Consider the following 13,318-nt stretch of genomic DNA (forward strand, 5'->3'; position numbering starts at 1 on the left):
AATGTGTTAATTGATGGGGCACCCAAGAACTTGGCCTATTACAGGCACGGTTACCTGAAGTATTGATTTTTGTTGTCTTCATAGCCCAGCAAGGACTTACTCTTTGCAGTTTAGGGATCACAGTGGGATCTGAATTTAGACCTCATTTTTACATGTGCGTCCATTTTGAGCAACTATACTGTTGTCTCTTGAGAATTCTTACATTAAAGAGCATCTTTCTCACTGTGAACATCTGATAGGCGTCTGAGTGAGCTCCAAACTCTAACTGTCAACCTACCTTATACAATTTGTTCCCAAATAAGTTGGTGTTAAATACCAGGGCTTCATTTCAACCCATTGTTGGCACTCCTTTTCATGTCAGGCAGGCTGTTGCCCTTTCGGCACTCTTTACTCTATCTCATCTCTCTAAAGAGGCAGAAAGACTCAATTGTTTCGACCTTAAAAAAGCACTAAACATTATTATTAAAACCAAAGAACATCTGGTGGATAATCAGCTCTTTGTAGGGTGTTTTGTAACGAGGAGGAGCAAGGCAGTGTAGAATGAATTATTGTCTGCATAAGGCTCTTCCGGGCACTGATAAAGAAGCAGCTCACAGAAGGCTTGCCGGCTCATTTTACCATGGCCAAAGAGGCTACCACTGTGTTAGCAGGAGGAGTGCCTGTCCTGGACATCTGTCAGACAGCTGTGTGGGTGTTGGTACTCATGCTCAAATAGCCTCAACAGTTGGGTCCGTTGAGAGGGACATTGTGCTTTCTCGGTCCTGAAGAACTTTTTGATATAACCCAGTTCACAGACCCACCACCTTGGGAGGTATTGCTATGTTATCTATTCACAAGGTGCGTAATCTGCGATTAGAAGAACAAGAACTTCAGATTCTTCTCTAACCCTCTTACCTCCCCGTTCTATGACCTGTACTCTTTTCTCATCTATCCAATAAGGTCCCAAATGTAGAGATCTGCACAATGGTCATCCAGTTGTCTGAGGGCATGGACGACCTAGGAAGCAGCTGAGGTCAGTGTGCGTAGGTGGCGCTTATGTGCTGCTGCACTCATCACTTCCAGAACGAAACATCGCTGCAAGCTTCACTACGTTGCCTACTGACACGCAGGAGTACTGCTTTTAAGGTTTCAGAATCTAGTCTGACACCTGCGAATATTCACTATTTATGGATTCAGTAGTATCAGAAAGTATCCACCATCTTTTCCTCTTCCTGCTATTATTGTGTCCCCCATGTGGATTCTTGCTTGCCATTTTCAGTTTCTCAATGGTTCTGCCTTTCTTCTAAGATCTCCTAGGCTCTCCGGAGAACTTCCTGGATGTTTTGATGTCATCAGTTACTGCCCCTGTGACGGCTGCAATTTGCAACTCTCTATGAAACGCTATTTCCCATTCATATTTTGAAATACAGAATATTGTTTAATCATTAATTATAAGAAACCCACATTGAAACATATGCCATTACCACTTAAGAAATTAGAATATTCTTTATTTGATAGTTATTTAAAATGATTCAACTTAAACTCCTTGATAACGACTTATTAAGATTTGCTATTAAGCAGTCTTTAATTTGTGATTTAGTACATCTGGCGCCATGTTCCTTATTTTAATTGATGTGTCTTGTGGGTGCTCTTATCCTACTGGATTCTCAATTACTAAACCTTGACCTTAATTTATTTGAAATCGATTGAAATGTGTTTTCTCAATTTCCTGGCTCAAATATTTTCTTGCCACCAAGAGCTCTATCCAGGGAGGTAACAGCATCTGAAGAAATGTGTTATGTCGAAGACTGGCTTAGCATCTCTGGCAGCCTAGTAGTAAAAAAGTACATTATGGATACTTGTAACTCAGATTCGTCCCCTTTAGACTGTCCCAGTGGATCTGGGTTTTCAACAGCAATTGCTCCTGCATACAAGCAGGTGTCGCCAACTGACTCTGTGACGGCCTCACGCCACCCCAGAAGAGATAGTGCTGAGCTGTATTCAGGTGCTACTCCTGTGCTCTGACGTAATTTCCTTTCTTTTGCAAGTCCTTATTTGGCACCAGGTATTATTCTAAAGGTGATGAATCTGCGTTTAGATAAAGTACCAATCATAAACCATGTTACTGGTGGTACGTAGCTTTTTCTGGTCAATATAGAGGTATATGAGTCAAATAATAGTAAATCTTTAAAGCATTGAAGTAAGTACTTTAAAAACGTACATACACATAGTTAGCCTATGAAGAAATGAATGACGTGCAGCTCAACATCACTGTATATATTTTTATTTTTCATAGATCACAGGAAGAAGATGCTTTGAATGGTAAGTTTTTTTTTATTTTATTTTTATTACTAAACGTTCTTGTTTGTTTTAAATGCATGACAACATGGCTGTTGTGGGGGTGATGTTCCCAACATACTATGGTTTTAGTATCTCTGCAGCTGCACACTGTTTAGGATATAACCATGTGTTCTGTACCTGCGGTGCTCTGTTATTGAGAACTCCATGTTAGAAGAGGAAGGCACAGTAACTGGCTGTTCTGCAGTTATACCTTCTTTCCAGGGCATCAGACTAGATCCAGAAACTTTTCCACAGCAGTACCTCTGGGTGTCAATAGTGCGTCGTGCGACTCCGTAGAGATGTCGCCCCCGGATATGACATCAACAGAGTCCATATAGTCCCTCCACTGACGCGCTGAAGTCAGTTTCTTCTTTTCCACGCGGGCAGCGCAGATCCAGAGAAACCGTTCCTCTGGCCATTTTTGGCCTTCACCTTTTTCAGGTATTTTTTTGTACCTTTAGGACAGTGTATCTGCCTATTGGCTTTTATGCCCTGTGGGTCATGTGCTTGGCAGAACTCGGTCACGGACTCCCATACTGTCTGCATGTGGTGCCTAGGCACCCACCACGATGCTGACGCCTGTCGTCACCTGAAGCCTAAGACGTTGCGGGAGCGGCGGATGAAGCTCCTCACGGCACGGGTGTCTCAGTCTTCGCAGGACTCTCGAATGCGCCGTAGTCCATCATCATCTTCTTTGCGTCCCTGAGACCATTCTAGGAGTTAATCGCATGTGGCTTCCTTGACCTCTCCGGTTCTGACAGCGGCTCCAGGTAAGCCTTGTCCTCGGGCAGATTCACGTCCTCCTCTGGCTTCACCACCCCGTGTGACTCACAAAATCTTCAGAGGACAAGTCTGCATATTAGTCGATCCCATCCCTTAGGCCTTATCCCTGGGCGACTATGACCCAAATGCGGGACTATTATTTGTCCTTGCATGCTACTTTTGGGTCTCCTCCTTCCTCTGGAGCGTCTTCGTGCCCTAAGGAGGCGGGGTTTTCACTGGCGGCTTCGTCCTCGATGCTTGTTGAGCACTTAGACTATGACTCTGGAGTCAGATCAGCGCTGATGCACGGCCTCTAGCGGCTCCCATCAACTGCGCTTGATTGCTCTGTCCCGACGCTGTCCTCTGTAGTAGAGGCGCATACGACTTCGCTCAACGCCCCTATTGTTCTTTCTCTGGAGTTGGACGACAACGCCTCTGAGGTCTGGGTCTCTCCCTCTCTGCGTCGATCTGTGTCCACAACGACGCGGGGAGCAGCGCCGCTGGAGTCCAATGTTCCTTCAATGACTGAGCCTCTTGTCCCTCTATTGGAGGGGCCTGGACATCCTCAGCCTCCTCATTCAGGCACCATTCCGCTTTCATATTCAGATTGGTTGCTTGATTTGGCCTGTGCAAGCAGCCTTGATTCCTCGCCGGCATCCAGCCTCCTCTCATTCTCTGGTTTGGCTACTGAGGCTAGTCCTGCTTTTACAGATATGTTAAAACAGGTTTCTGAGGTGTTGCACCTACAGCTTCCTACAGTGCAATTGTCCATGGGCCCGTTACTTGACATTTTACATCCTGACCAGTCTTCTGTGGAGCCGGTCCTTCCTTATTGTTAGGCTCTTTCTGACGTCCTCTTGAGTGGTTGGACCCATCCAGTTTCTGGTACCCCTGTGTAGCATATTATCTCACACAGACACAGGCCAGCCCCAGAGAATCAGTTATGCCTGTGCCGGCACCCGTCAACTCAAAGTTTTGTGGTGCAAACTTCTTTGGCTGCACATAGTCTTACGCAGATTCCTCCTGTTTCACCAGAGTGAGACGCCAAGCAGCTGGACACTTCTGTTAGGAGGATCTTCACCTCACCTAGTTTGGCCTTGCGTTCCACTAATATCTCTTGTGTACTTGCTTGCTTCTCCCACGTTCTGTGAGATTCAGTGGAACGTATTTTGCCTTCCCTCTCTGACGAGGCTAGAACTGCTTTTATGCCCTTAATATGGGATGGTGAGCAGGCTGCCAAACTTGGTGTTCGCTTGGTGATCGTATGGATACCACCGATTCTGTTTGGCGGATTATGGCTTCCTCAGTCGTGCTACGGTGAAGGCCTTGGCTGCGTTCTTCCAATTACTTGGAACCTGAACGAGATTCGTTGCTTTATATGCCCTTTGATGGCAAGTTCCTTTTTAGCACGCATGCCAATTCAGCTTTACGACGCTTCAGAGATGCTCATGGTGGCACGTAATGTCAGGTCCTCTTTCTCTTATAGAGCTCTTTTAAGGTGCGTTTACCGTAGCATTGTGCTTTTGATCTACGAGGTCCCTTGCAGCTGTGTCTGTGTACGTCCACATCTTTAGCAGTTGTATTGTTTTTTTGGAGTGCGTTTTCAGTTAACATCCAGTGTGAAACTCCTGCTTTTTGCAGGGGCATTGTTGCTGCCAAGTTTTCTCCATCATGGAGATTTTCCTAAGTGGTTCAATTACATGCATCTGGTAGTGCACACCACTTTAGTTCCGCAGTCACAATACCGCGAAGGACATTTATGTTAATTTTTTTCCTGGTTGTTCCACATTTTTTGTTGTTATTCCAGACCAGGTCTGAGTCTCATGCCTATGGCATGTTTTCTGTTCTGCTCTGCTTCTAGACGGGTGGCCTACAATCTCTGTGATTTTTATAGAGATTTGAGTTCAGCTACAGCACTTTAGAGCACTTGGTGTAAGCTCTTTTCTCTACTGTTTCCTGCTTCTTGTTCCCTATTGGGAATTTCTTGGTACTCCTATGGGAGCAGTTTGTTTCCTAATGTCTTTAGGATCTCTGTGCATGCTTTTGCATGTGTCCTTTTCCATTCTTCTTATGGAAGAGGTTGTTTCTGCACATTTTCCATGGCATTTATATTGGTCAATTCAGTAATACTTTTCATTCCCGATTTTCTTTTCTGCTAATCTTTTCTCCACATTCAGGGCCACCAACTGTTGCCCCTTGAGGTCCTTACATTCTCCTTCCTACTGCTCTTTCTAAGGTGGTTGTGATGGTAATCCCTTATTATTCTGTTTTTCTGCATGAAGATATTTTTTTATTAGCATATCTTCTTTTTGTGTCTGACCATTTATGATAAGGTGGTTCCCTCATGGGAAATGTGTGCGGCTCTCCCTTGTGGCTTCATTTCCTGGCTTACAGATGCTCCTACTGTATTGTGGGGAGTCTCTTCCGCATATGTCTGACATTTTCTTCCTTCACATTCCTTTCAAACCCTTTTCTCTTTCAGTCATCCACAGCCTACTCCATGGACTTATTTCCTAATTGTCAGTCCACTGTGGCAGGGTTCTTATTGTGTATCACCATTCATCTATGCAATGGATCTTGCCATTGGCTACCTTCTTCCCATGAGGGAGCTGTACAGTGCGCCTATAGGATGTTGTTGACACCTAGTCTTTTATGACTAGTTTTGTAACTATTTTGGAGGATTGTTTCTCCTTCTGTATGTATCTACTTTGTTACCTGTTGTCTTCTAATACAGGTATTCCACCCCTAGCATTGCAACATTATTGTAGCTCAGGGGTGTGAAGGTTTTTCTTTTTTATATTGTATATTCCTTTCTGACCTTACAGGTTTCTAAGGTCTAGTCTTTAGATTCCATTACCAGGAATTGCTTTTATTAGCAGTATTCACTGTTGCTCTACCCTTGGATCACTAATTTCTGCGCTGGTTCTTCCTTCGGAATTACCTCTCTGACTTCTGTTTGTTCTTCGACAGATTTCTTCCATTGGTTTCTTATGCTCCTTTTATGATTGGACTCTCCTCAAAGGGTGTCTCTTCACATTGTGCTCCTACTGTACCGCGCAGTCTGTCAGTTTGTCTGACCAGGTGGTCCTTCCACCTTCTGCTTCCCTTCATATACTGGCCTCCTTTCATCTTTGGATGATTTTTTGGTCTTGAGGGTTGTCTATTTTATCCCCTCTTCATTTTCCTCCTGTGTTGTCGCTCCTCCACAACCTTGTTCCTTATTCTTTTTAGATGAGGAGCACAGCTCAATAACCAGGTTTCCACCCTTTGATGTCATGCCATCTGTAATCGAGGGATCTGATCACATTCCTTCTATGTTGTTTTGTTTTCGTATATCACATACGTATTCTCCTGATCCTGTGTGTCTCTCTGGATGCTTTCTTCTTGGACATTTCCATGTTCTTCCAAGTCTGTCCCTCTGTATGGGTTCCCCGGCTGGTTTTATCCGATCTTCCTATTTTACCAGTTAGTACTATGCTATTGGTATACCTTGGGTGTTCTGTTGGATGGCTTTCAGTGCCTCATCTTTTGCTTTCTGTCCACACAATTTTTCTCTCTGTGTGTTCCTGGACATGTACAATCTGCTGTCAGGTTCATCCCTTTTTGCATGATGCTTCTGTTTCTTGTTCATTTTCAATTACCTTACTGGTGCCAGCTGTGTTGTTTGTAGCTTTCCTTCTTAACTCCTGTTGGAATTTGTTGCTTGATGGGTATTACGTGCCTATATCTCGCAGTCCCTATTGGATGCTTTTGCTCCTATTTCATCCAGCTATTTATTGGGAGCACTGCATGCCCCCCCTACTTAACGTTGTCACCTCCACTTTCACTTCAGGGACATTCTTTCAAGCCCATGACTTTTCATATCCCCTTTTGATATGTAGGTTATCTATTCTTTGTGAGTAAGCTACATGCTTCTTCTCACCTTTGCCTGGCTCGTTGCTGGTCTACCACTCCTTAGTTGACCGGTTGTTTTTGGAGAGACTGGGTGATATGGGTTTGCAGCCCTCCTGCTGGCTTGATATTGCTTTGGTATCTAATTCTAAGATAAGGAATCCGCGGCTAGTTGTCTCTATCAAATGATCCCGTTACTTACCTTTGGTAACGCCTTATCTGGTATTAGCCGTAGATTCTTTAACGACCCACCCGTCCTACCCGTTTGTGAAACTTCAGTTTCTCTTCTGGCATTCTTTTGTTGTGTTATCAGTTTGGTGGTTGTAACATCATAATTTATACACCTTTTTGGTGTATACACTGTTCCTAGCCAGTTTCTATGTGGCTTCGCATTGTTGTGTGGATTCTAGTCACAGACAAATTTGACGTCAGTGCGTCAGGGGAGGGATTACATGGACATCTGTGTACGACGTCGCTACGGAGTCGCACAACGCCTTCTACTGATATACAGAGGTACTGCTGAGGAAAAGTTTCCAGATCCATTCTGACACCTGCGGAGAATTCTAAGGTAAGGAATCAGCGGCTAGTTGATCTCTACCAGATAAGGCTTAAGGTAAGTAACTTGTTCATTAGTTCCAGGCAGTGCTGCGTTGCTGACTGGACCTATCAGAAGTGATGATCATTGTTGCCGCCCTCATTTATTTTAGGTTCCTAAGAATAAGGACTGATTTTTCATATTTTATTCATTATTTTGCTACTCAGTGTTGTCGTGAGGCCTTCCTGGGCCCACGTTGGTTTTCCATTTTAGCTCAGTTTTATATTTTACACATTTGAGCTGACATCACTAGTAGCGGTGACATTTTATTCAAGAATACATTGTACATGGTGCTTGTACTTAGTTAGCTTTTCACCACGTGTAATTTGTACACCCTATTCAAGGCTAAGAACACAGCACAAGATATTCTAGTGCTTATGTCGATGGTGGGGGGGAGGGAGGGCTGGGAGACACAGAGAAGCTCTCCAGCCATGACTGTCTTAGTACGAATGTTGTGTTTGACATGCAGCTCTGCTTGTGCTGATCTTTCACTTTGCAGAGAAGGATTGCCATCTACACTACAAGCCAATTTCCTGGTCCTGTTCTCCAGGTATGGGACTAAGGCTATCTATCCTCTGAGATCAAGCGAAGGCAGAGTCCATTCACTATTCTCTCAGAATAGGGTAGTGATAGTTAGGAATATCTAGAAATCATTTCTCATGGTTGGACTGTTTATTCTTTTCACCATGTTCAGAATGCTGGTAATGTTGCTTTGTTTATCTGCCCAATAATCACAGCAGATTCTATTTATGCAAGACTGATTGTTTCAATAAATGTATTATGAATATTTACCATATCTCGTCTGGGCATGCATGAGTAAGACAGCCAAATTGTAAATCTGTCTTCATGATTCCCTTTGAGATCAGAGTGTCATGTTCAGTGCCATAGTCACCTTCCACCCAGGTAAGGTTAGGGGTTTTAGTTGATGCACTGTGAGCTGGCCAGGAATTGGGCCCACAGCATCTAATTGATGGTGTGGATACGCTCATTCCCCGCATTCTGATGTTTTGTTGTCCTAATACGCAGTCCGATTATTTTAGAAGGATACCGTATAGCAATATTTGTCCAGGATAAGCACATGGTTCTCTACCTTGAAGTATTCAGACGAACATGGTCCACAGTTGTGGACTCTCACAATTAACATTTGTAATGGCTTGAGGTAATTCGCACCATAGGATGTTGGCGAAGGCTAGACAGTCTTGTTAGAGAAAGATCTTTAAGGCTCATTACATGGCATGTGATGCTCCCCATGAATTTGCTCCCCTACTTAAATCTCGGACCAGTTTTTACAGTCTGACTTGACAGAGTATCTGTCACCAGACAATTATGTCAGCACTATTAGATAGGAGCATTGTCTGTGCCCACATGTTGGGAGCCAGGAGTACATGCCCTTAATGGAGCAATGGACATTCTGTTTGTTTATCAAACTGCCTAATTTATAATAAACTTTCAGGGGTACACAGAAGACACTGGAATGCTATTATGGTGTCTAGGGGCAGGGCGTGCTTAGGCCCTCATAACTTTTTGTCCACATAAGCTACCCTTGCCAAATTTGCATCCTTTTTTTCCAACATCCTAGGGATTCCAGAGGTACCCAGTGTTTGTGGGTTCCTCTGAAGGAGACCAAGGAATTAGCCAAAATACAGTGAAAATTACGTTATTTTTAAAAATAATTGGAAAAAAGGGCTGCAGAAGAAGGCTTGTGGTTTTTTCCCTGAAATTGGCATCAACAAAGGGTTTACAGTGCGACAATCACCAGCTTCCCAGCTTTCAGGAACAGGCAGACTTGAATCAGAAAACCCAATGTTTCAACACAATTTTGGCATTTCACTGGGACAAACCCCATTTGTACGATTTTTTGTGCTTTCAGCCTCCTTCCAGTCAGTGACAGAAATGGGTATGAAACCAATACTGGATCCCAGAAATTTAAACATTTCTGAATAATAGACAACATTCTGAATTCAGCAATGGTTAATTTGTGTAGATCCTACAAGGGTTTCCTACAGAAAATAACAACTGAAATAAAAAAAATATTGAAATTGAGGTAAATAAACAGCAATTTTTCTCTACGTTTTACTCTGTAACCTTTTCCTGCATTGTCAGATTTTTGAAAGCAATATACCATTACGTCTGCTGGACTCATCTGGTTGCGGGGATATATAGGGCTTGTAAGTTCATCAAGAACCCTAGGTACCGAGAGCCAATAAATGATCTGCTTCTTACAGTGGGTTTTCATTCTACACCGGGTATACAGTAATTCATTTGCTGAAATATAGAGAGTCAAAAATAGGTATCAAGAAAACCTTTGTATTTCCAAAATGGACATAAGATAAGGTGTTGAGGAGCAGTGGTTATTTGCACATCTCTGAATTCTGGGGTGCCCATACTAGCATGTGAATTACAGGGAATTTCTCAAATAGATGTCTTTTTTACACACTGTCTTACATTTGGAAGGAAAAAATGTAGAGGAAGACAAGGGGCAATAACACTTGTTTTGCTATTCTATCTTCCCCCAAGTCTCCCGATAAAAATGGTACCTCACTTGTGTGGGTAGGCCCTAGCGCCCGTGACAGGAAATGCCCGAAAACACAACATGGACACATCACATTTTTCTACAGAAAACAAAGGTGTTTTTTGCAAAGTGCCTACCTGTGGATTTTGGCCTCTAGCTCAGCCACCACCTAGGGAAACCTACCAAACCTGTGCATTTATGAAAACTAGAGACCTAGGGGAATCCAAGATGGGGTGACTTGTGGGGATCTCCCCAGGTTCTGTTACCCAGAATTCTTTGCAAACCTCAAAATTTGGCTAAAAAACACTTTTTCCTCACATTTCGGTGACAGAAAGTTGTGGAAGAGTTGTGGGTAGACCTTGTGCATGCAACAGGAAATGCCCCAAAACATTATCTGGACACATCAAAATTATCAAATAGAAAACTACCTGTTTTTGTGGGGGAAGGCACCTGCGTTTTTGGTCCTGGGCTCACCTGGGCTCACCAGCCATCTAAGGAAACCTACCAAACCCAGACATTTCTGAAAACTAGACACCCGAGGGAGTCAGGGAGGTGTGACCTGCGTGGATCCCCCAATGTTTTCTTAACCAGAATCCTCAGCAAACCTCAAATTTAGCTAAAAAATCATATCTGTGTGGGATAACTGCACTGGGACAAATTTCCTACCACCCAACGTTCCCCTAAGTCTCCTGGTAAAAATGACACCTCACTTGTGTAGGTGGGCCCAAGTGTTTGTGACAGGGAAGAGCCAAAAACACGTCGAAATTGAGGGGGAACCAAAGTGGGTCCAAAAGGGTAGATTGAAAAAAAAAACATTTTCAGGCTGACAAGTGCAGCAGAAATTTTATCGGTATAGATGAGACAATGTCGGGTGGAAGCAATTTTGTGGATTATTGCAGATTCCGGAAGGTTCCATCACAAAAATGTGGGAAAAATATGTGCTTTCCAGAAAAGTTGCAGGTTTGCAGGGCATTGTGGGTAAGGAAATGGTGCGGGGTGCATGTGAAGCACACCACCCTGGAATCAACTAGGTGTTTAGTTTTCAGATGTGTCTAGGTCTTGTGGATTTTTCTACATTGCAGCGACCCAAAGTAAAAAAAAAAATAAAAAAAAAAAAAGTGCAGGCCTCACCATTCCAAGTGGGACGATTTTGAGAGTTACCAAGCTCTCAAGGCCCAAATGTAAAACAAAGCCAAAAAAATCAAATGTACTCTTTCTTGCCATGGGATAAGATGTTTTAGTGTGCTGGGGAGAGCTGAATGACTGTTAGCACCTTCAGTTCGGGTGGAGGCATAACCAGGCCCATGCTGGTTGGTAGCCACCACCCCACTATTTTCTTTTATTGTTTTTATTCCCCGGCATCCAGTAGACTTTCTGGCCCCCCGGGGTGTGGATCGGGGGTAATTGCCCAATCTGCCCACTGGTGGGCAGAACAACTTTGGCCCCATTTATTTGGGGTGGGGGTATGGCCATACCCCCAACTTCTTATTTTGAAAAAAAAATCTTCCCTGGTCTCTGGTGGACTTTCTGCCGGCCTTCCAGAAATAGGCCAATATGCCCCCAAGGGGGTCAGTTATGGCCAACAGTAATGTGCCCCCATGGGGAGCGACTTTTGCCCTAGGGGCTGCCCCCCCAAAACAAAACACACACATACACACACACCATTCCATGATGTCTAGAGGTTTCTGCTCCCTTTGGGGGGGCAGATTAGCCTAACAAAAATAGGCAGATGGCCTAAATACAATTTGCCCTCCCAGGGGAGCAACCTTGTCTAAGGGGTCGCTCCCCATACATAAAACATAAAGTCAATAAAAATATATATATATATATATAACTCTGGTGTCTAGAGGTTTCTGCCCCCCCACCCCCTCGGGCCATATCCGCCTAATTAGATTATGCCGATCTGCCTCCAGGGGGGGGCAGAAAAGGCCTACAAATATTTTGTCCCCCCTGGGGAGTGGCCCTTGCCAAAGGGGCTGCTTCCCTTATGGGTTAGTATAAAAATAAAAAAAATCCCTGGTGTCTTGTGGAAATGGCCTAATAATAATTTGCGCCCCCGCCCCCCTCCGGGAGCGACCCTTGCCGAAGGGTTCGCTCCCCAAACATAAAAAAATAAAAATAAACAAAAAAAAAATCCCTGGTGTTTAGTGGTTTTCTGCCCCCCCCCCCCCCACCCCCCCCCCCCCCCCCCCCCCCCCCCGGTAGCAGATCGGCCTAATAATGTTAGGCTGATCTGCCCTCGGGGGGGGGGGCAGAAATGGCCTAAAAATCATTTACCCCCCTGGAAAGCGGCCCTTGCCCAAGGGACCCACTCCCCTTATGTGCAAGTACAAAAACAATCCCTGGTGTCTAGTGGTTTCTGCAGAAACGGCCTAATAAATAAATTGGCCCCCATCGCGAACGGGCAGCAGAAATGCTCAGAGAGACCTGAAAGGAGAGGAAAGGCCTTTCATGTCCTTTCATGCCTCTCTGCACCCTCCACGTGATCGGAGGAGAAATGCTTTTGCATTTCTCCTTCAATCAGCGCTGGAAGCTGACCTTCCAACGCCGGGGGGAAGGCCTCTGATGAAGTCAGCGCGTGAAAGCGCACTGACGTCATCAGACGCCACGGGGGTGTCACGGGGGGCAGGGGTGGAAGGGGAAGCGATTCCCCTTCCATCTCTGCCCAGGGGAGGGGCTGTGCGGCCATCTGGGCGAGCGCTAGCGCTCCCCCCGGGGGCCCATAGCCGGATGAGGTGTTCTCGTCCTCGGCACCCGGCAACTGGTGCCGAGGACGAGACCACCTTGTCCGGGGCACCCAATCAGTTAACCTACACCAGTATTATTCTACCATTCTTTGCTTGCACACAAATGCATATTTATTTCCATGCTATTTAGTTGTAATGCTTCATAATACCATACAACATTCTTTTAAAGCCAGACCTATTGGCATTGTCAATGCTTGTTCTTATTACGATCCATCTGTCACAATTGCTAAACAGAAGGACTCCAAACAAAGTTGCTCTCACACCTATGTTCAAGTTGAATTGGTCCCAGTGTCTTCCTTCTTAGTCCAGATGGGAGTAGAATAATATTTTCCAGTTTTTTGTATGGCTTGATTGGATTCCCGAAACATTGGACCGGTTTCCTAAATGGGATGTTACGCTGGAAGATGGGAAAGTCATTCTGACATTTGGCTTCGTGTCCTCATTTTCATCCTTTTGAATAAACAATGCAGGCATAGTTAGGTGAATCATAAG

At 44.5% G+C, this 13,318-nt stretch overlaps 1 protein-coding gene across 1 annotated transcript in view; it reads left to right on the top strand.

The window, feature by feature from the left end:
• The window catches only part of TRPM7 (transient receptor potential cation channel subfamily M member 7), a 1,269,618-nt gene that overhangs the window by 1,073,653 nt on the left and 182,647 nt on the right, over positions 1–13,318 (top strand). The window contains exon 31 of the mRNA XM_069222535.1: positions 2,276–2,301. Within this exon, the coding sequence (XP_069078636.1) occupies positions 2,276–2,301 (26 nt within the window). The remainder of the gene's footprint in view (positions 1–2,275; positions 2,302–13,318) is intronic.

Source organism: Pleurodeles waltl, chromosome 3_1, assembly GCF_031143425.1.
Source record: "Pleurodeles waltl isolate 20211129_DDA chromosome 3_1, aPleWal1.hap1.20221129, whole genome shotgun sequence".
Classification (NCBI taxonomy): domain Eukaryota; kingdom Metazoa; phylum Chordata; class Amphibia; order Caudata; family Salamandridae; genus Pleurodeles; species Pleurodeles waltl.